This window comes from Cyprinodon tularosa, unplaced genomic scaffold (assembly GCF_016077235.1).
Source record: "Cyprinodon tularosa strain WSP-4 unplaced genomic scaffold, ASM1607723v1 ctg209, whole genome shotgun sequence".
In the NCBI taxonomy this organism is placed as follows: domain Eukaryota; kingdom Metazoa; phylum Chordata; class Actinopteri; order Cyprinodontiformes; family Cyprinodontidae; genus Cyprinodon; species Cyprinodon tularosa.
This window is the reverse complement of record NW_024038774.1, coordinates 1110-24985: the sequence shown is the minus strand read 5'-3', so window position 1 is coordinate 24985 and position 23876 is coordinate 1110. Positions and strand designations below refer to the sequence as shown.

The 23876-nt window shown below is 40.2% G+C and overlaps 1 protein-coding gene across 1 annotated transcript; it reads left to right on the top strand.

Annotated features, from left to right (window-relative positions):
- Window positions 1-765: 765 nt before the first annotated feature.
- Window positions 766-23653, top strand: LOC119783612 (inositol 1,4,5-trisphosphate receptor type 1-like). The gene is made up of 5 exons (XM_038285212.1): window positions 766-959; window positions 2150-2262; window positions 8630-8700; window positions 23334-23449; window positions 23552-23653. Exons 2-5 carry the CDS (start codon window positions 2171-2173, stop codon window positions 23651-23653), a joined length of 381 nt encoding a protein of 126 aa, XP_038141140.1. The 5' UTR covers window positions 766-959; window positions 2150-2170.
- The last annotated feature ends 223 nt before the right edge of the window (window positions 23654-23876 follow it).

Sequence of the window (23876 nt, the reverse complement as noted above, 5' to 3'; positions counted from 1 at the left end):
GGCTAATTTAATTTGTTGTAAATTTGTAGTGGGGGATCCATCCAAACCCTGTTTCCCACGAAAATAAATAAATAAACTCTTGCAATACTTTTTAAATGTATTTTCTTTTTTCATTGTTTGTGTAGTAATTTTTTGTTTTTTATTTGGGCAATGAGTCTGTAATCTATTATAGACTAATTATCTATCTATCTATCTATCTATCTATCTATCTATCTATCTATCTATCTATCTATCTATCTATCTATCTATCTATCTATCTATCTATCTATCTATCTATCTATCTATCTATCTATCTATCTATCTATCTATCTATCTATCTATCTATCTATCCATCCATCCATCCATCCATCCATCCATCCATCCATCCATCCATCCATCCATCCATCCATACATACATACATACATACATACATACATACATACATACATACATACATACATACATACATACATACATACATACATACATACATACATATATATATATATATATATATATATATATATATATATATATATATATATATATATATATATATATACATATTGGTTAAAACGTTTAAACAAACAAGCAAACAAACAGGTTTTATATAGAATAGGTGGAATTATAAGAATAATATACACGAGTAAAAAAAAACACAGCATAAATGTCTATTTCCTAAATATAATAAGTTTTGTTTTGGACCAAAGTGACATGTAATGAACTACACTACCCAGAATGCGCTGTGGAATATAAATAGTAACTGGATAGGCGTTCCCGTGGTGACATGTGGAGGAGGTAAGAAGAGGATTGTTGCCGAGGACTCATTGAGCTGTCAGAGATAACGCCGCTCAGCGACTCTTACCTACCTGGACTTTCACTGCCATGGACTAAACCCGCTGTGGAAATGATCCCGTGCTGACCCACTTCCTCTCGCCTTTCTTCCTCCCGCTCTACCGCGTTCTCTCATTCCTGCCAGGTATAAACTCCTTCTCCGTATGTAGTTTTTCCAGCTCGCGCGCTGTTCATGATATTTTGTTTTTTCCCACAGAGATGACAGCATCCCTCTTGAGGAAGTAGCCCACGCGCTCATTTGTTTCTGCCGCTGGCTGCAGCTCGTGCGCTGAAACGATACTTAAATTAGCCGAGAGAAGATTAAACTCTGTGTATTTGCTATTTATCTGCACGCTCCAGTTCTAGTTTAAAGGCGTTTAAATGAACACGTGTTTACATCCCTCTGTAGGTAGAGAAAAACAATCAAACAACTAAGTTTGTATGTGTGTGATGTTCAATGGGTCGTCAGGATCTATGTAAATATAACCTCTAGCTCCACACATGAAGTTTAGATCAACCGTTTGCTGTATTTATTTGTTTTTAACTGTATAATATGCTGTGAAACATATTCAGCACGTAAAGTTTAGTGCATAACCACAGCTGGGTTGACCCTCAGCCTGCACACAGCCTGACCCAAATTAAAGATGAATTGGTTTCACGCAGATAACATTAGCACAGTCAACACAGAAATAAAATATGTAATTTCTCAGCTCCTTTTGGTTCATTTCTAAACATAAAGCTAAAGTGCCAATGTTGAATGAGCAGTTTTCTGGCTCTAAGCTGAAGATTTGACAGAAACATGTGCCACACTTTTTATTTTCTTCTTATTTTCTGTGTAAGAACTGTCCATTGTCTGTTTTATTTCCTGCTAAAATTACTTGCTAAAATGTTAAATATATATATATATATATATATATATATATATATATATATATATATTGTTAAGTTAAAAGATTTGGATGTATAATGTGTTTTTTATGTCCTGTTAATTACGATTTTAAATGAAAACAAGAAAAAAGCCATAGGAAGGTAAATAACATTAATAAACTCAAATTAATTGAGGCTCATGACACTTGCCTCTTTTTGACATATATTTATCTAAATTTTAGAAGACAACAAATCAAACCTTTTGTTACATGATGCTAATATTAGGTTTTGTTCTTGGATTGATCTACCGATGAATATTCTCTCTATAAAACATGCAAACTCAGTTTTTGTCTACTTATTTAAATCTGATTAATATATATCATTCAGGTATTTTAACAGAGGCAATGGTTTTGAATGCAATTCTGCCTCATGTCGTTAACGTTTTGGATCTCGTCTCTTATGTTGTAGGTGAATCAAAGTGGAGAAACCATGTCGGACAAAATGTCTAGTTTCCTCCACATTGGTGACATTTGTTCCCTGTATGCAGAGGGCTCCACCAGTGGATTTATCAGCACTTTGGGGTAAGAGCTTTCATTCTAATGTCACTGCCTTCACTTACCTCGATTTGTGAAGTACCCGTAAAGATTTCTCCACAAATTAAACCTTAGATGGTGTTTTGCAGGAGCCTAGAATAGCACAGAGTGGCCACAGTGACCCATGTTGAGAGTGATAACATGATTGCATGTTGAGCAAAAGATGCTAATGCAGTAAGAAAGAAGCTTTCTCTCCACTCAGTAATGTTCCAATGTGGTTTCAATGTTAATTTTTGCGTGAAGACTGGTGCAGTCGACTACAGAATTAAACTGCAAAGTGTATCCATCCAATATCTAAGTGGGGTTGTGATAAAGTAGTATTTCGTTGAGCTGTAGTTTTCAGTAGTGGTCGTTACTTGATGTAACATCTGGGCTGATAGTAAAATAAATACATATATTTTCTGTTTTTTTAATTTTATTTAAAAGATCTAAAATTGGTTTGTTGTTGTGTTCTTTGTAATCCTTTGTACATTCCTTTTATTTCTGTGTTCATTTAGGTGGGTATTTGCCATCTCGCCTCAACCCTAATTGTAGGAACAGAGTTAAAAGTGCATCTCATTATGTAAAAATGGAACAAACTGTGTCATGTAATTAGCCGTCAGACTTATTTAGAAGCAGGGAGGGGAGCAGAGTGTGATCAGTTCTAGATTTTCTTTCCCTCTTAATTCTTGTCTTTGTTCTACCATCCAAAACCTGGCTTATGATTAAAATGTAGCCAGCATCTATGTTATCACGTCCTCCCATACCTTCTCAAGGAAAGACAGACAGGCACTCTTCCTCCTCTTGCTGGATAACAAATGTGTCACTCACCAGTGGCTGCATCAGGCCCTGTTATTCTCAAGGTTTCAGAAGCCATGCTCCTTCACAGCTTAGTGCTTTACATCAACCAACAAAGCAACACATGTGTTCACAGCTTTGATGACTGCTAACATGACGGGGCTCATTTGTTAAACTTCCCATTTTCTACTTTCATGTCTGTTATCACCATACACTGTTGTTTTGAAAGCGCACGGTTTGTAGGGCCTTCAGTATCTAAAAATAGCAGCACTGTTTTGTATTCAGTTTTGCTTGTGCTGTCAGCAATTTGAAAGTGACCCCAAATGGGCACCTGCATCCACCTGGTTCCCTCCTGGCAACCCAAGCTTTGATGCAGAAGGCCGACACAACCTTCTCATTGACCCTGGATAAGAGGGAGTCTTAAAACACCTGTGTTTATTGGACCTCAGCCCATTACTGCATCAGTCTTATCATATTGCAATGTAGTAGTACTCTGCGGTATAGTGAATGAGTAGCAAAAAGATATTATTGTTTAAAGCACCACAAGTATTCCTAAAAGGCTTTATTTGTATTAAAACTTGTTTGAAATTCATTGGAGATGGATTTCTAACATAATTATATTCAGGCTTTATTTATATGTTAAAAAAATTATTTAAGAAGAGACATCTTGCAATGAATAATTGAAAACAAATATTTGCATATGCTGCATAAAAGGGCAAATTTTCTCTCATTAATTCTAATTAACCAAAAAAATAAATAAAAAATTCAGTTTTACAAAGTGTCTCTATCTACTTTTGCTTATTTGAGATCAGGTTTCTGAAAGCTCATTTTTGGAGAATCCATGGCATTCCCTGAGCTTTAGTCCTCTAGTGAGTTCTAGGTCTTCACCTGGGTCTCCTCCAAGTGGGGCATGTCCAGAATGCCTCACAAGGGAGGCTCCCATGAGGTATCCTGATAGGGTGCCTGAAAACAAACTCCTCATGGTGCAGAAAAGCGGTAGCTCTACTAAACCCTCTCCCTGGACGACAGAGAGAGCCCCTCATCTTATTTAAAGCCTGAGCTGGTAACCCTACAGGAAAAGCTGATTTTGCCACTTGTACCAGGAATCTAAGTCCTTGGATTATGCATTAAAGTTCAATAAATACTTAGATTGTAAGAGAAGTTCAGATTAAATGGATCAACAAAACTATCAAATATGTATCTCAATTTTGGAAGCTGTGCACAGTCAGACTGATTTTTAGAAAGTAACTATACAATTTGCAGGATCAAGGCTCCCATCACAATAGAATTAGCAGTTTGGTCAGGATGAATAAAACATCCCTAGGTATTTTGAGAAAAACTACATCAGGGAACGTGGTATTGTGAAATTTTCACTCTGTTTTCATCAAGTTAACAATCATTTTGAACCCAGAGAAAAGTTTTCAATCTAGATTAGAATTTTCAGAGATGGTTTTAGTTCCTTCAGCTGAGATGTTTCAGACTTTTGTTGCCATGGAAAGTTGGTCTAAAAAAAGACTTTTTATGTATACATTATGTCAATTATCACAAGCACCATTGCAATATCATTCTGTGCAATACAATCATTTTTGGCAGGCTCTCAATAGTTAAATGAAAAATGCAGACCAATCAAATATTAAGACCGGTTCATGCCTTATATGGCAACGTCTGATTTACATGATAGTTGTTAAAGCTAAATCTAAATGTCGTGGTTAGTGACTGCGACGTTCTGATGGCAGAACAGAAACAAGGGTCACAGATGTATTTTTAATGGTAACTAATAAAATAATCATAATAATAATAATATTGGATTTAGGACTATAATTCCTCCAGTTTATGTAAGCTCAGACTGACCCATATTTTTGTTGGTGCTCTGCATTTGGAGAACAGGTCCCTGATAGGTATGCATTTCCTTGTTATGCAGTCACCAGTTTGCACAACCTGTAAAACAAGTACATGTCACATCACAAGCTTTCAGAAAAGCCAAAGAACAGTTTCTCCATAATTCGATATGAACTTTAGAACCCTCCACAACATAAGTGATGAGCTGTTTAAAGTGTTAAACCTTAACTGAGGGGTGCTTAGTAATTTTTCCTGCCCCTTGGAGATTTAGATAGAACAAGAAATGAGTATTTATGTTTTGTTTACAAAATTACAAAAAATATTCTGAAATAATTTTTTTTTTTTTTTTTTTATAGGGATTTTTTCTAGGGGTGTCCTGATACTACTTTTTAGTTTCAGATTAAATGCTGATACTGCAGCTTTGAAAATTGTCCGATACCGATATTGACCTGATAAAAATTTTGGCACATATCACACCAGCGCTTATTACTTATTGTTAGAAAACTCATAAATTAATATCACAAAAGTCAACAACAAAAGGTATGGAAACATGACTCACAGAATGACTTACAGAAACTGAAGCAGAGTCCTTCTTTCAGTTTGAAAATATCTAAGATGTTAGATGCTGGCTGATAAAATTTAATGTCAGTTTTTTGGCTAACATTGGACCGATTACATCAGATCTTTGTCAGTGAGCTCCAAGTCTCCGAAGATGGAAGCCCCCCCTTACCATCACCCTAATCTTAGGATACCACAACAGTTTCAGGTTTTAAGCTCAGGCAGGGCCGCTCCAAAACATTAAGTCATTTAAGTGAAGGGAAACATGTTGATAGAATAAAAACCTTCATTTTCCTTTCGTATGAATAGTTTTGATCTTAATTGAATGTGCCAATTTACTCAACTTATATTTATACATTTTGTTCTGGAAACCAATAAGAATGGGAGAATTCATAGCTTTAGGTTAGTGGGAATTATTCTGACAACATACTTTAGGTGCCCGCTGCCTCCCTAGCGCTTTTACGATAGAAGTAATTTAAACTGTTTACTAGATTGGATTTTGAAAATTTCTTGTTATTTTTGCAATGCCTTCTGGAAATGTGTTTGCTGACGTATTTAAAAAAAAAAAATTTTTTTTGATTTTTATTATTTTATTTCATTTAGAAAACAAAGGATGAAAATCTTGGTGTCGATTCCCAAAGGAATGTTTTAACATAATAAATTACAATGTAAATATGCTTAAAATATGGCTAACCATATGTGCTCTAAGTTAAACAAAATTAGGTTTTAATCAGTTTATCCTTTGTAAATTTGACTGTTTGAGAAGAAACTTTAGCTTTAAGAATTTGGAAGGTAAAGTTTCAATATATATATATATATATATTAAGTGTTTAATATAGTTAACTTGTTGCTGTATTTTTTGTCATTAGACAGTTCCTTTGGAAGACTAAATTGATTAAAAAGCAACCGCTTTGTTAAAGTGATGTTTTTTTTTTACAAGATTTGCTTTGAGTATGAAAACAAAAAGAACAAACTGTACATTTGACTTGGTATTTTCTTAACTGTCAGTCAAGTTAACAATGCCACATACATCATGAAATTTCATTGCAGTGACTCAGGGTGTGAAACAAAGCACAGGGTAATTTTGTAAGTCAAATGAGCAGCATTGCTACCCCTACAGGAGTAGAAAAATATGAGAAAAAATATACTTTTGTAAACATAGGATATTTTGCATATGAAAACAGAGCCTATATTAATTCAGGTTCTACTGTAAGGTAAGAAGCTGTGTTTGAACCTTGTGGTTCTGCTCTGCAGGCTGCATTGTCTCTTCCCAAAGTTCAGAACTTAGAACGGTTTGCAGTGTGGGTGGAAGGTGTACTCACTGACTTGAGCGCTCTTCAGGTACAGTTTTGAATTAAGAATGCAGGATTAAGAAGCCTGGACAGATTGTTTTATCTTGATGGCCTTTTCATTCCACAGTGAGTCTAAATCAGTCTAAACTGTATCATAAAATCAGTTTGAAGTCTTTCTGGATCTGACCTACATGTTCCAAACAATCAAATAAATGATTTAAGTTAAATAAATTAGTTAAATCATAGTAAATATCTCTTATAAATAACTACGTATGCTCTCTCTCTCTCTCTCTCTATATATATATATATATATATATATATATATATATATATATATATATATATATATATATATATATATATATATATATATATATATATAAATTATACAGCAATGTTTCTGCTGTCACATGTTGTTAGATGTACTTGATGTAACCTATACACTTAAAGAATACAAATAAGATTCCCATGAATGTAAGTTATACTCAGAAGAGATCATTTATTTTATATTTTAAAAGTGTATTTTGTATAGTATGAGCAGTGAATGTGTTAGTTTTAGTTGATAGTAGCAACATTTATTATCCTATTATCAAAATAATTACTGTAAGCTGGATGTGGCTTCATTAGAGGTTGAAAGATTATCTGCCTGGTGCTGTTCAGTAATGGGCTTACAGATTTTCTTTCTCAAAATGCAAAGGTAACGCATGGTCTGGATAGTGCATCCTTCTAACTCGGGTAGATGTTTCATTTCATTTCATAAGTTGCACTGTTAGAGATTTTTGTTTTTCTTTTTTTTTCAGTTGAGCGCATATGGAACAAAAAGATGCTAAAGGCACTGCTGCAGTTTATGTCCCTCCAACACAGCACGTTTAAGCAGTGTTGCTTTTAGCCAAGAACAATATTTTTCCATTGCATTTGTACCCAAAGTAATTTGATTTGTTTAAATAAGTGGGCTTTTATTCTGCTGTTCGATTTTTCTACCAGGATATTAAGGAAATGGACTTTCTGGTAGAGAGAGGTGGGGAGAGGCATACAAACATGTGATTGAATGAGAGTAGCATGACTTTAGAATATATTTTATTTAAGCCAAGTAAGACTTAAAGTGTTCAGTAAAAAGGATACTTAAGTACTTGGTACTGCTTTTAATCTGATTTAGTTTGTGATGTAATTGTACAGAAAGAATCCAAATTTGTCCACATGTTCTGTTGCTTTGAATGATGGAATAAGAATTATTTAAAAAATCAAAATCTTTTTTTTTTTTTTTTTTTTTTTACATAAATCTTTATCTATTCTGTAGGTAATCTATTGACCTGAATATTAAAACAGGTTCACCTGACCTTGGAATGACACAATATGCTCAGCAGATTGATAATAATATGGAAGCAATTAGGGATGTGTACAAACCAGTGGTCTCACTTGACAGACCAGTGAATATGTATCTGGTGCATTTTTGGTGAAAATTTGTACTTATTCTTAATAACTCAAGGTGGGTAGAAAGGCTAGAGGATTTGCTTTTACTTAAAGGATAGTTGCTTCACATGAATGCTCAATTAGACGTAAAAGAATTAATATGATAAAGTAAAACTACTCCCTAAAGGACTTCTTTTCAAAAAGTTACTCAGATCCATGTTGTGTTGAGGGCTTCAGGGCTAGACATCCGAGCAGTGCCTTAGAAGTTTGGCCAGGAGATCCCCTCGTACTCTTATTATTACTAATATTTTTTGTATCAGATCTTGCATTTCATATGTTTGATATTAAGTAGAATATTTTAAGTCAGCCAAGGATGCAGCTCACTGAAGTGTTTGCAAACTGTTTTAAGTTTAACATGCTTGATGGTTGATTTTAGATTTTTAAGCATATGTTCTCACTCATGATAACTTTGTCTTTAGGCTTGTGGATGACCGTTGTGTTGTTCAGCCAGATGCAGGGGACCTCAATAATCCACCCAAGAAGTTCAGAGGTAAGGACAAGCTCTCATTCACACTCAGATTATTCATAGTTAGATTCCGTAAAGAATGACTATCAGCTGTGTCTGTTCTAGGTAATTTCTTACTTTCTTTTTAAATAAAGGCATTTCATTTCTTTTTCTGTTTCGCTGGAGTTGGCCTTTTATTCAGCTTAAAATATGCTTAAAAATAACTTGGAAACTCCACAGTATTGCATAAGGGCTGCCTTGGTTTAAGGACAGCGTGAGTTTTTCAGATGCATTGTCCGCAGCTCTTTAAACGCTTAATCGATTTATCCATGCTGGTTCAAAAGTGGTTCCAGACATCAGACTTCACATTTACACTGTAAGGGTCCAGTCTAACCTTTTGGTTCTTGTAATATTAGGTTGGCAGTCAGCCTCACTCTGTTAAGTCTTTTTTTCTCTCTTTTCAAACCTTACTCTTCCCTCTAAAAGATGTAATGTCAATGATCTGGTTCTGGTGCTCCTGCTTTAAAAAAACATTGTTTTAATTTGCTTTGCACCATTTTATAGTTTATTAGAGATCTGTCTAAGTGCTGTTTGGGCCATTCACAATTAATTATAGTGTTTGTGTTAAACAGAATAATTGTATTAAACTTTCACTGGCATCTCATCTTTTTTTACATGGTTCATAACCTTATTGCCTGTCACTGTCTTTTAAGAGTTTTTTAGGGAGTTATTAGGTAGGTCAGTGAAAAAATTAGTAAACATAGATCTTTATTTTTTTTATTTTTAGCAGCAGCACTTATTTAGTTTCTTTGATGTGTTAAATTTAATGCGAATCCTCATCTGCTTCTGTTTAAGTGATGTTCTGATAAGCTGATGGACGATACACAGAATAAAGTGAAATTAGTCAGTTAGAAGCTGAAAATCTCACATAAAAATGTTTATCAAACTTGAAGTAACCGGTATTAAAAACCGATCAAAGGGTCTTAAGTAAGTAAAAAATTGGTGCATTTTACAATGAAGCATATTGCATTAATAGTTTTTTAAAAGTTGTAATTGCTTATGAAATTCAAATTGTTGTATTTAAAAGTCACCCCTGTCTAATCCAAGCATAGGACATAGCAGCAATGTCACAAATCAGACAGAATGAGAGACACTTTGAAAAGGTGAAACATTTGCTTTTAAAGTCGTAGGGAAGTCATATTTAAATGTCAAATCATTCTGGCTTAAACATTTATTTAAATGTGCTCTTTATCACATGATATTGTCCCAAAAGTTACAAAATTTCTATTTAAAAAAAAACCTGGCTTAAAATCTGTGTTTATGGGTTTTTTTTTTTTTTTTTTTGTCATGTTATGCAGGCCAGTTAGTTATACGTCAGCTTGTACACCTTAATTTGCCCAAATATATTAACGGTCATCTGTCAATCAAATTTTTTTCAGTCATCGCATCTTGATTCATTTGTTGCAGCTAATGTACGCAACGAATGAAATAAGAATAATTTACTTTGCCAATAAGTTATGTCACAGTGATGGACGTCTGTGTCTTCGGCAGGCGTAGAGCTAACATAACTGGCAGCGTTACAAAGCAAGGTCTCAAACATGTAAGCCTTCTACACCAGACCAAGCTTCTGCCGCCCTGGCTTCCTCTTCCACAACAACTTCGTCCCCATTTTCCTCCTCTAAATAAAAAATGTATGATGGAGGAGACTCATCTACGAACTCCTACACAAAACTATCCTCCTTTTGCATGTTTCCGCTGTCCATAGCGTTCCTTGACAGTGTCATTGCTAAGTTCTACTTGGTCCCAATGTAATTTCCCACTGGGAACCTACAAGCACTAAGTTGGTAACTGGTTTGCAAGGTGCTTCTGAGACAGCGGCCACAACCAAACTTGCTTGAAAACCTGCAGCCACAAAAATCCCGCCCCATTGATAAATGACAAATCACATTAACTTTATGCGCTCGTGTAAAGTCGGGCCCCACTCGGGAGAATTCGGAAATACAACCATTGGAACAGCCGCTTCCCTCGACTTTACACATCCGAGGAATTAAAAATGAGGCTTGATTCATTTCTTTATGCACATGATCATAAAGTTTTTCTTTTTGCGGGTTCTAGGTTTATTTATGAGACACATTTTGCTGTTGAACTTCTAAAGCAATAAACAGTAACACCTTTTTTTAATGTAAGACTATTTGATGATAGATTCTTTTTTGCATAGCTCTTTTTTTCTCTGAAAAAAGTGACAGGTAATAATAAAAAAAAGTTTGGAAAAACACAACTTTCTTTCTTTCTGCCTTAGACTTTAACTGTCATTAAATAAGTTTTTTAGCTGCACTCTTCTTCCCTCTCTTCTACACCTTTTTTGTTTTTCATGGACAACAGAGATCTGCAGGAGTTGGCAGATCAAAGAGATAATAGCTGCCACAACAGCTAATAAAGTCCATCTTTCTCTGGAAACATTATTGTTTGGGTAATCAATCACTTAAATTCAATTTGGAAACCCCAGATTAAATTAACAAACATTAACAAAGGATGATTAAAAATATTTGTCCTACACCAACAAGTGTTGTGAGTCGTTTTATTAAGGACTTTGAATATCTACTTTAGGTGTTTGGATCAAGATGCAGCAGTTTATTGATTATAGAGAAATCCTGCTCCTTTGTAGCAGCTGATATGGGTGAACGAAAAAGAGATTAAAGACGACTGTAAGGAATATTTGCTTTAGCGTGATATTCTTATAGAACGTAGTTGTTTGGTTATTTTAAAATAAAGCAGTAACTGATCAAAAATAAAGCGCAAATCAACTTGCTAGAAAAACAATATTTAGTACATACTTTATCTTATTAAAACAAATAAAGATGTAACAGTACTCAATAGGAACTCTTAGAAGTATGGTTTTGTTCATTTTCCTCAGTGCTGTAAACGTCTGGGATTTTTTTCATCTACACAAATTGAAATTTGAGGATCAAATAATGGGACTTGATGGGACTCTGTTGTGGTTTATAACAGTGTTATTCTCTAAAATTCTGTGGTTGACAAGTGCCCAGAGCTGTTCAGCGGAAGAAAGGCTTTTAGCTTGCATGGATTTTTTCCAGGAATTCAAACGGCTGCATTCCGTGTGTTCGACAGAAACACCAATGCTTCATATGCTTTAGGGTTTGCTTTCATATCAGCCAATGCTGCACCAAAAATATTTATCAGAATAAACGTGTACATTTTCATTAATTCTGCAAGGATGAATTTTCTACCCCATGCAGTTTATTAATCTCTGACGGCCATGTGTGGAATACGGTAATCTGACGGTAATCTATTTTTACTGTGAACTAATCTAAATGCAGACAAGAGAAGATGCACTGTTGAGTAGTTTGAGGTCAATGATAGTTTTAAAAGTTTATTTTTAAGTGAGTTACTACAGCAACCTTCTTCAAGATTTTGTGAGTTTTAACAGTCCTGTTAAACTTTAGAAAGTAAATTTAACTGCATGACAGCATTCCTACACAATGTCTGCAAAGAGCTTGAAGAACATCAAAGGAGAGTGTTAAAAAGAACAACAAAAGCCTTTCAGTAAGAAAGTACTGAAAAGTTTTCCCTCACAGTCAATGCATAAAACCAACCATCACCCAAATGGATATTTGTGCTTTAAATCACAATTTGAATTTCCTTTAAATAATTTTGGAGCACTTACTGAAAACTGCATGTTTCAAACATGTTGTAGTGATTTATTATTACTTTAGGTTGTAAAAGAAGAGCAACTTACCTTAACTGCATTTAAGTGAAATATTTGCTGAACTGACGACACAAAATGGAACTTTAATAAAACGTGTTTGTCCTTCTACATCTAGTGTAACACTAGCACCGTTTCTGAACCTAATAAGAACCTAATATTACCTAATAGTGACACTCAGCTTTGGTGGTGCTTTGCTGTAGTTACCCTAACCTCAAACACGTTGGTTTTGCTGTAGAATAATGACCCAAAGTGCACAAACAACCTTACAGTAAACAATAAGGTATGAATTAAAATATTTTTTTTAGTGAGGGGGGGGGGACTAATTCACAGTCATCATTTTTATTGAAGGCTGTTGCCAACAATGGTGTTGCATTAAGTTTCTAGATGTATTGAGTGATTAGTATTTCACTGGAGGGTATATTTGCATAGCTTTTTATTTTGTCATTATTTGACAACTTGATTTAGCAATTACTCAAGTTTGAGCTTATATCTGACCAAAAAAAAAAATGAAACAAAATAACATACAGGGCAAATTATTTTTAATAACCACTCCATTCAAATCAAACTTCAGTAAATAAGGATACTTTTTAAGTTATTTTCTTAGTAACACTTCATAGTAATAAATAAAAGAAATATGCAGATTAACTGCATCGTGACTGTTTTCAAGTTTTTATTTCTACTGGTGTTTGTGTAGCGTAGTGGTCATCACGTTGTCCTCAGATGCAAAAGGTCCCAGTTTTGAATCCTGGCAAAAGCAGTCTTCTGGGGTAAATATCCATTGGACATGAGTTCTAAGCATATACTCAATTTGTCAGGGAATCACACAAGGTCTGTATTGTTGTCCAATTTTACGTGGGGAGTGGCGGCCTAGTGGTTAGGACATGGAGCTTGGAATCCTGAGGTTGTGAGTTTGAAATCCACTCCCACAGACTGCCACTCTGGCTCTTTGAGCAAGATCCATAACCCCTGATTGCTCTCCGGGGCGCCGCACAATGGCAGCCCACTGCTCCCCAAGGGGATGGGTTAAATGCAGAATAAATGTCTCCAATGTGAGATCAATAAAGTTCAATTAGTTTTTTATTATTGTTATTTTGCTAAATATAAGTTATATAAGTTTGGAGCAAATGAGATCCATGACAACAAATTGATGTGGAAAGATGGGCTTCATGAAGACTGTTAAATATCTGCTTCAAGGGAATTTTTTCCCTCCTAAAGTAGTTTTCTTTTTTTAGTTTTTACGGCACTAGTGGCACGTTTTTTTTTTTTTTATCATATCATATCATAGCCTGACAGGAAAGGGGGTATGAGAGACGGAGGGAGACATGTGGCAAAGGACCACAGGTCGGATTCAATCCCGGACGCGTCGATGCCTAAGGCCTCCGTACATGGGTCGTGTGCACAAACTACTGCGCCACCTGCACGCCCACCCTAAAGTATTTTTAACCTGACAGAGGAGCCCTATCAAAGTACAGCTTCTTTGTGTGACTCAAAATGGATTTTTTATGAATAGAAAATCTTATGTAGTCTTTTTCTAAAGCAACAAAATGTTTTAGGTCTCATTTACACCTTTGGAGTTCCATATTTAATAAAAATGTTTGTGGAGGTATATCTCTGTTTAGTTATTTCTATCCTTTTGCATTCGCAACCCTTATTTATTTGCAGAGAGCTCACTGTTGTGCATTGTTGAACAAGGCCATACCTTCCTAGTTAAAGATGCAAAGAAATGACTTGCTCGCTTCTAACTGAACTATTCAAATGATATTCAAAGATGTGGTTTTATGGCTACATTACTGTAACTGCAGAGGCTCACTAAATTTGATACTGTGTTGACCTACTGCACGTTTAGGTAGTCCGTGATCTTACAAATTGTTCATATTTCTAAAATGTTGATCATGTTGCCAAATGCTTTTTAAGGAAAGAGCATTTTATCTCAGCGTTGTAGTTTAATGTGAAATCCACCTACAGAGAGTTATTATGAAGCCAGCAGAAACCAGTAGGAATGTAAATAGTCTAGATCCCAACTTCTATTTTGAGTAGTAAGAGCACTGTACAGTTATTTAAATTTACTCCTTTCTATATGGAGGACATAGTTATTCTCAAAATTACAATATATACTAAATTACAAGTATACATAATATGTATACAATATACTTGCCATTAGGTTAACGCATTTTGGGTGCCGTTTCTATGCAGCAAAACTCTGCTTACTTGATATGATTGCAATAGACAAATCCATTGAAGAGTCTACTTACTGAACATGCAGATATGTTAAATAGAAAAGGATTTGTTCTTCTGTGGAGCTTTTCAAGTTGGGGAACTCCAAAGAACTTTACACCGTAGTCTGTCATTCATCCATTAACAAACACATTCACACACTGATGGTGTTAAGCTACATTTTATATTGTTAAGACTACGAGTATACCGCACGGTATCTGATGAAATGGATACTCGATAATGGCATGTCTCCTTCACACTTCCTAAAACACTGACATCAGGCATTTAACACATTTTTAATTTATCACCATTATTGGTGGGGCTTTACACTTTTTTTTTTTTTTGGTTTTAAAATATGAGTCAGCCTTGCCAGTCCTCAGCTTAAAAGGTGATGTATCCCTACTGCTGGGATGTTCTCATCCTAAGAGATATTTGTATTATCATATCCAACACATTTTTTTTTACTCTCAGATGATGGAACTCTCAAATGGTGATAAAATATTGAAATTACAATATTTAATTTATTATTTCATCTTTTTCCGGGTGAATTTACCCTGCTTTAGTAACTTGTGTCGATTCTGACACTTCTATTGTAATCTGCCATGTTTGTATTAGAGACTAAGATTGCACATTTAGCTAGTATAATTGTGAAGATCTTAAATCAATTTGACAAAAATTAGGCCTTATAATAAATATATATTTTTTTCTATTCTAGATTTTCAGTGTGGTTTCTTTAACATCCTTAAGCCACAATGTCCAAAATTAACATATATTGTTTTATGCAGAGGCAAACCTTCTGATACAAACTACTTTATTCGTGTCAGTCTGATGTTCTCCCAGTGCCCCGTTTACTTTTTCGGTCTTTGCCCTGCTATCTTCTGTCCTCCTTCCTCCGCTCCTCACTGCATGATGGGTTCTCCCTCGACACTCTTGCTTTGACCGCATTTCTTTTTTTTTTTTTTTTTTTTTTTTTTTTTTTCTTTTTTTTTTACAGTGTCCTGTCTGGCAAGGTGGCAATAAGAATAATTGTCTTGATGCCAAAAGGAGCCCAACAGATTTTACTTTCACAAGTGTAGCGGTATCGCAATTGCCATACCGCTCCACTTGTTTCATGTATATAAATTGCTTTATTATAATTATGCAGGGAGTTTTACAGTTCATATGGACACTGCAATGTAAGTAGAGCAGAAAAACAGAAGAAGAAGAAGGAAAAAGAAAAAGAAAAAAACAGGACAAAAGATGAAAGAAAGAGGAGATAGGAAGGAGACAATGACAAAACATTTTCAGTCTGCTTCAACACCTGTAATGAGATGGAGAAAAAAAAAAAAAAAAAAGAAAAAAGAACAGCACAACCAAAAAACATGGTACGAGATATACAATAAAGCACACACCTTGAAACTATCACTAAAGTAATATTATTAAGTCTGACATGTACTCTGTGTTACCTGAAGATATGAATGTGGGGTTTCTGTTTGGAAGTGAATCTCTAAGTACCTGAAGCCTAGCACCTGTAGTTGTTTGTGAGGGTGAACTTGTGCATGTAAAGTTTTAACCATAGAAAAAAATGCTCAATAGTGGTTGTGGAGAGCCGGAGAGGCACACCCCCCAGAGCACTGAGTCCAGCGCCGGGAGACCCAAAGCCCCAGGCGCCCAAGGGGACCCCAGAAGCGAAGGCACCAAGGCGGGGCCAGCCCCGGAAATCAGACCCCACCAAGGCAGGAGGAGAGACAGCCACGAGGAAGCCCCCCAGCCACCGCCATGCCGGCGCCCCGGGGAGCCGCGGGGACGAGTCCGCGGGCCCCGCCGGCAGCCGGCCACCCCGAAGTAGGGCCGGGCGCCGAACACCAGCCCCCCCACGGCGCCGACCGAAACGCCCCAGCCCCACAGAGCACCGAAACACGCCCCGCCCCCCCGCACCAAGCCCCGGCGACCGGCCGCAACACCCACCGCGACCGCACCACCCAGGAAAACACTAAGACGGCCCCGCCCCCGGCCGGGGCCCATGCGCATCCGCCGCGAACCGGCCACGAGCGCCGCGGGACCCCCCCCAAAACGCCCCCCCGGCCAAAAGTGCAGCCCCACCCCACCAAGACCGATGCCAACAGCGCGCAACGAAACACACCGCGCACAGAATCAGCCCGAGAGCAGAAAAGCCGCCCGGCGCAAAACCGCAAGAGGAGCAGACCGCAGCCGGCGCAACCACCCCCCCCCAGCAGCCCGAGGGGCAGCACAAAGCCAGAGCGGAGCGAACCGCGCCGCCCCCCCACCGGACGATGCCAAAGCAGCCCAGCCACGTCCGCCACCCCCCCCACAGCCCGCACCAGGCCCCGACACGCGGCCAGAGCAGCTCCGCCGCCCCGGCCCCCCACCACGCGCCGGTCATAGCCACCCCAGGCCCACACCCGCCCCGCAGCCCCACCCGCCGCGATCAGTGGGAACAGAGCAGCCCCGCCATGCCTCCAGGAGGGAAAACCCACCCGAATACCCAGCCAGCCCGCCCAGACCGGCCCCCCCAACACTACCCCCGCCGGAGCCGCCCGGACCCCCACACACCAGCGGCGCGCCGCCAGCAGGACCCCCACCCAGCAGGCCCGCCTGCCCCCCGAGAAAACAGACATGCCAAACCCCCCAAAGAAAAAAAGAGAAGGAAAAAAAAAAAAAAAAAAAAAAAAAAAAGGGGCCCCCACAATGCGACAGCGGACACCAGACACCGACCCGCCCGCAACCGCTCCCCCCCACCGAGGAAGAGAAAAAAAAAAAAAATAACAAATAAATAGGTAAATAAATAAATTAATTAATAATTACAATTAAAATAAATAGGCAAGAGGATAAGTGCGAGCGGAAAAACCGGAGCCCAAAACAGGACCCAAGACCCGCACCCCACCATGCCGCGCAGCTCCCCCCCTCCCCGAACCGATACCACAGAACCGGCATAGGAAAGAAACACCGCCCAGGAACCGGCATCGTAGCGAAGGCACCGGCACCGACCCCGAAAATCCCCGAACAACACCCAGCCCCACCCCGAAGCGGATCCAGTCCCAGGCCCCAGGGATCCGAGGCCCCAAGGGCACCCCACCCCCAGACAGGAGCCCCAGCAAAGCCCCGGCCGGCCGGGGCCAGTGGAGAGGCCGCCAGGAATGAGCCAGCAGTCCCCCGGGCATCCACCCCCAGCTCCAACAGTGCACCGGTGAGCCCCGACGCCAGCCAGCGGAGGGAGAGCAGGACGGGGGGAATGGGCTCCGCACTTAGCGGAGACTTGAGATGTATTTGGGAGAGGGTGCGGTTGAGACGCCAACCTGGGAAAGAAAAAAAAAAAAAAAAAAAAAACACACCATCTCAATCATGCCTTCCCTCCCTAGTGCCCCCACTCGTACCACAGGAAAAAAAAAAAAAAAAAAAAAAAAAAAAAAAAAAAAATTGAATAAAATAATAATAATAATAAATAAAGAAAATAACAACGCAGACACACATTCACACATAACACTCACATCCAATAATACCAGGACCAAAAACCCGGTGACACCGGTGGTCGGTCCCGGGACTATCGGATGACCCCATAAGTGAACCTAAAATCCGGATGTGAGGGGAGGGGAGCGGCGACACCGCCACACCAACCCATCTCTTTCCTGCTTCAAGCCCGGCCCCCCACCCCGCACACGGACCGGACCACCCCCCGCAAGAGCCCCCCCCGGGACCGGGGCCCACCCATCCCGCGCCGGCCACCCAACCAGAACCGCCCCCCCCCCCCCGAAAAGAACAAAAAAAAAAAAAAAAAAAAAAACTTCAACCAGGCACTTCATGCCCCTCCATCCAACCTTCTTTGGGGAGAGCAGAGGTGACAGCCCCGCCACCAGCAGGCCACCTAGGCCCCGCAGCCAGCCCCAGCCAAAACCACGGACCAGGTGGCCCGCTCTTCCTCCAGGCCCCAGACTCCAGGCGGCAGCCGGAGAACAGGGGTGTGAGAAGACCCCGATCCTCACTGCGCCCGCTCGAATGTGGTGTTGTTGCGTGTTGATCTCAGATGCAATTAAAACTGGGAGTACCAAGAGGGGGTGTCCGGCACACTCCACCCCCCCCTCCAGGAGATAGACGGTGCCAGCACACCCTCCCCCTTCGACAACCCTCAACCCTCAATGTCTAGATGCGAGAGGGGATGGAGGAGGCCGACCGTGGTGAGGCCCATAAAATAAGCCCCCCCCGGTGGCCCTGACCCCCACCCCCCGAAAATGCCCTACATAGATGTGTGTTGTGAAAATGATGTAGATGGAAGTGTCTAAAATGCAAAATAAAATTGGGGTGGGGGACGTCATCAGAAGGTGTGGCCCTCCAGTAACGACCCCCCTCCCCAAAAACCTACATGTGTGGCCGAGTGATGGAGCAGGCAGAGGGAGGATTTCGGGGATGGGGAGCAAAGGACTGGGGTGCCTGCTGCACTCCCAGGGAGCCAGCTCCCCCGCTGACTCCAATAGGCACCCCCGTTCCCCGAGAGCCCCCCCAGAGAAGGGGGCCCCACCAGTTTCACCACCATAGCCCGGGGGCACGGGACCGGCAGCAGGACCCACCAGCCAGCCGGGCACGGAGCCGACTCCCCCCCCCCCCCCCCCCCGTCCTGTCCATCCAAAAAAATAATAATAATAAAAAAATAAATAAATAAATAAGTAGATAAATAAATAACATTTAAAAAAATAAATAAATAAATAAATTAAATAAAAAAAAAAAATAAAAAAAAAAAAAATAAATAAATAAATAAATAAAAAAAAAAATATAAAAGGAAGATAAGAAAAAAAATAATAATAATAAATAAATAAATGAATAAGGGAAGGGACAATCCCAGCCGGCCAGCCAACGCGCAACACGCAGAGCCCCCACCCCGGACGAAGCCCCACCAGGGGGCAGCACGGACCAGGACCAAGACAGGGAGCCAGACCCAAAGCCCTTCAAAGATCTTCTTCCCTCTATCACCACCCCCCACCCCCCCTCCGGAGATGTAATCCCTCCCCTACAATAACAATCAAGCTACTCACCACACAAGCGACAGAAGACATCCAGGCCGAGATCATACCTACTCCCCCTCCCTCCCCTTCCCCCACTTACAGAGTGCAAACCCGTGAGGGGGTAAGCACTTGCCATAGGTGTTAATGTCCATGCCCCCCCCCCAGCCCAGCAGGCCCCGAGGCACCCCGGCACACCAGAGGCCGTGGCAGCAGGGACAGACAGCCAGGCGTACACCGGCCCAGAACCCAAGCAGCACTCCCCACAGAACCCGAACCCCCACCGGGGACCCCGCCCAAGGGCAATGCGCCCCAGGGATCCCAGGCCCAAGGAGCCACCCCAGACCCACCCCGCAGTAGGGCCGGGCAATGCCCAAAAAACCCCCGGCACCGGCGCCAGCACCCCCACCCCGACCCCGGCCCCCGAACGACTCCCCCCAACACCGGTCCCACAGCACCAATCCGAAGAAGAAGAAAGCCACACAACACAGCTAAGCGCAAATCCCGAGCCCCACTCCAAGCCCCGATCCCCCCGCCCACACACCCCCTCCCACACAAAAAACAAACAAAAACAAAAACAAAAAAATTATAATATTCTCCCCCTCACCGGAGAAGAACGGCCACAAACAAGCCAGTGCCCAACACCCACCGCCACACCACGAGGACCCCTCCACCCAGATGCTCCTCCCCAGAAAAGTCAACATGCCTGCCCTCCCAGGAGACAGGCAAGCCCGCCGAACAGGGATCCCCCCGGCAGCGCACCGCCGGCATGCGGGGGCCCGAGCAGCCCCAACAGAAACAACACCGGAAGGCCGACAAGGACGAACCGACGGCACCAACCAAGCCCCCAGGCGGACTCCCCCACCCAAAAACACAACGAAACCACCCCGCCCCCACCGACCACAGCAAACACAGCCGCAAGGCAAAGCAAAGGACAGAGCAGCCCCACCCGGCGCACGCCAGAGAGCCAGAGCAGCAAGGCCGCCCCAGCCGCCAGAAGCCGGCACAAGCAGCAAAAAGAAAGCAGCAGACGCGACCCCACCACCGCATTTGACCGCATTTCTGAGTGCGGTAGCCCAAATTGCTATTTTCATCACTGTTGTTACTCACTGGGTCTCTCCTTCTGGAGAACATTTGGTGTACAGTGGTCTACAGGTGCTGGTCATAAAATTAGAATATCATGAAAAAGTAGATTGATTTCAGTAATTCCATTTAAAAAGTGAAACTTGTATATTATATTCATACATTACATACAAACTCATATATTTCAGATGTTTATTTTGTTTAATTTTGATGATTACAAATGACAACAAATGAAAATCTCAAATTCATCATATCAGAAAATTAGAATATTGTGAAAAGGTTCAAAATTGATGGCCCCTGGTGCCACACTCTAATCAGCTAATTAACTCAAACCACCTGCAAAAGCCTTTAAATGGTCTTTCAGTCTAGTTCTATAGGCTACACAATCATGGGGAAGACTGCTGACTTGACAGTTGTCCAAAAGACGACCATCGACACCTTGCACAAGGAGGGCAAGACACAAAAGGTCATCGCTAAAGAGGCTGGCTGTTCACAGAGCTCAGTGTCCAAGCACATTAATAGAGAGGCGAAGGGAAGGAAAAGATGTGGTCGAAAAAAGTGTACAAGCAAGAGAGATAACCGCACCCTGGAGAGGATTGTGAAACAAAACCCATTCAAAAATGTGGGGGAGATTCACAAAGAGTGGACTGCAGCTGGAGTGAGTGCTTCAAGAACCACCACACACAGACGTATGAAAGACATGGGTTTCTGCTGTCGCATTCCTTGTGTCAAGCCACTCTTGAACCACAGACAGCGTCAGAAGCGTCTTGCCTGGGCTAAAGAGAAACAGGACTGGACTGCTGGTGAGTGGTCCAAAGTCATGTTCTCTGATGAAAGAAAATTTTTGCTTTCCTTTGGAAATCAAGGTCCCAGGTCTGGGGGAAAAGAAGAGGGGCACTTCATCCACGTTGTTTGAAGTCCGTGTAAATTTCCCAAGCCCCAGTGGGGTTTTTGGGGGCCATGTCACTGTGGTTTGGTCCATTGTTTTTTGAGGCCAGGGTCAACGCAGCCCCATACCAAAAAGTTTTAGAGCATTTTCAGTTTCCCTCGCTGACCAAATTTTTTTGGAGATGCAGATTTTTTTTCCAACGGGGACTTGGCACCTGCACAAGTGCCAAAGCTCCCAGTATGGTTAAAGGACCAGGACCCCTGTTTTTAATTGGCCACAAACTCTCCGCCCTTAAACCCCATAGAAAATCAGGGGGTATTGTGAAGAAGAAATGCAATACACCAACCCAAAAATTTCGAAGAGCTAAAAGCCACTTTTAGAGCAACCGGGGTATCATAACCCGAGATGCCAAGATGACGACTCCATGCCACGCCGCTTTCCCTGCAGTAATACAGGCCAAGGGGGGCCCCAACAAAATACTGAGTGCTGTAAATGCTCATACTTTTATGTTCAAAACTTTTCATTTGGCCAACATTTCTATAAACCCTTTTGTTTTTATTGTCTTTTCAAATATTCTAATTTTCTGATATGTTTAAAATTTGAGATTTTTTTTTTGTTGTCATTTGAAATCAAAAATTAAACAAAATAAACTCTGAAATTTGATTTGTATGTAATGTATGAATAAATATACAAGTTTCACTTTTTAAATGGAATTTGAAATCAAACTACTTTTTTCATGAATTCTAATTTTATGACCAGCACCTGTAATATTTAAAAATGAAAACATGAGTTTTTTTGCCATTTACAAATAAGGTTTTTTTTTTTTCTATTTTATCTCATACACTCGTTATTGATCGCTTTCGTAGATTTTGGGCAAATTGTGATCCAAATCAACAGACCATCTGAGCAAAGTCACCACTCTCTGGTCCTTTGGGGGGGACGCGTTTTCAAAAATTTTGAAAACCCCTTCCAAAGAAAAGAGGGGGTTTTTTAAAAACTCCCCCAAACCCGTAAGTTTGCTTTTTATTGCAGAGTGGTTGGGTTTTTCCTGAGCTTCTTTACTGCAGTCAACTCCTGGACTCACTCTACCCAACAAGAAGGCAAATTTTTTTTTCATCTGCTGCACACAGTGTACACAGAGGATAAAAGTTGGGTCAGCACTAAAAATGGTTCTTTAATGGAACATATCCGCTCCTGCTAAATTTGCTCTTCATTCATCAACCTTTTTTTTTTTACTTTGTACTTAAAGCAACATCTTCACTGTTAAAATATAAAAATTTCTATAAAACAATAACACTCTATAAATGAGTTTTTTTAAAAATTTAAAAATTAAGCTTTTTTTTCTGTGTACAGTATTCACATGCCTACAGTTTTCCTTCAAAACTGCTGCTGGGGAAAAAAGAAGTGCTACCCTTTTTCCTGTAATTTTCTTTGAGACCATAAAAAAACAAATGGTTCCTAAAAGGGAAGATTTAAGGGGGGGGGCTTTCATTTTTTCCCAAAAAAATACTTTTCCGTCCAATTTAAGAAGATCCAAGTTGTTCATCCAGGAATCCCTCGTCAAAAACCCCCGATATCCTTAAAATTTGTTTGAGTTAAATCAAGTAAGGCCATGCTGTTTCTAAAAAGACTATTTTTAGTCTGTCAATGAACCAATTTCCCCAAACTTGGCTCTGTTTGTTGAGGTTAGGTTGCCGGGCATGTGTGCAGCCTCTTGCTTATGATAAATGATGAAATGTGTGTCTTTTCTGTTCTGCTCGTTTTCTGTCTTTAGACTGCCTTTTCAAGCTGTGTCCCATGAACAGATATTCAGCACAGAAGCAGTTCGGGAAAGCAGCAAAACCAGGAGGCAACAGTACTACGGACACAGTGCTGCTCAATAAACTTCATGTAAGACCTATTTTTATTTCCAGAAACCATAATTGCAGTGTTATGTGGGCAATTCAAAGAAATAAGTGGACTAAATTTCTGGACTCTCTTTGTGCATGTTAGCATGCTGCAGACCTTGAGAAGAAGCAGAATGAGTCTGAAAACCGCAAGCTGCTGGGAACTGTCATCCAGTATGGAAATGTGATTCAGGTGTGTTGCTACTGATGAGATAAAGGCCTTTGCTTAAAAGAACTGCAGCACTGTGCAGGAGCATTATCACAGTGTGCTTGATGATACAAACCAAAATTTTTTAATCAGAGGAGTTTTAAATGGTTGCCTCTGCTCAATTTGGTCTATCAGATCAGTGGTGAGAGGTGTTCTTTTTCCTTTGCTCATGACAGTTTTGCATTCATTTGTGAGTTTATCAAAGACCGGATTAAATTGCTTT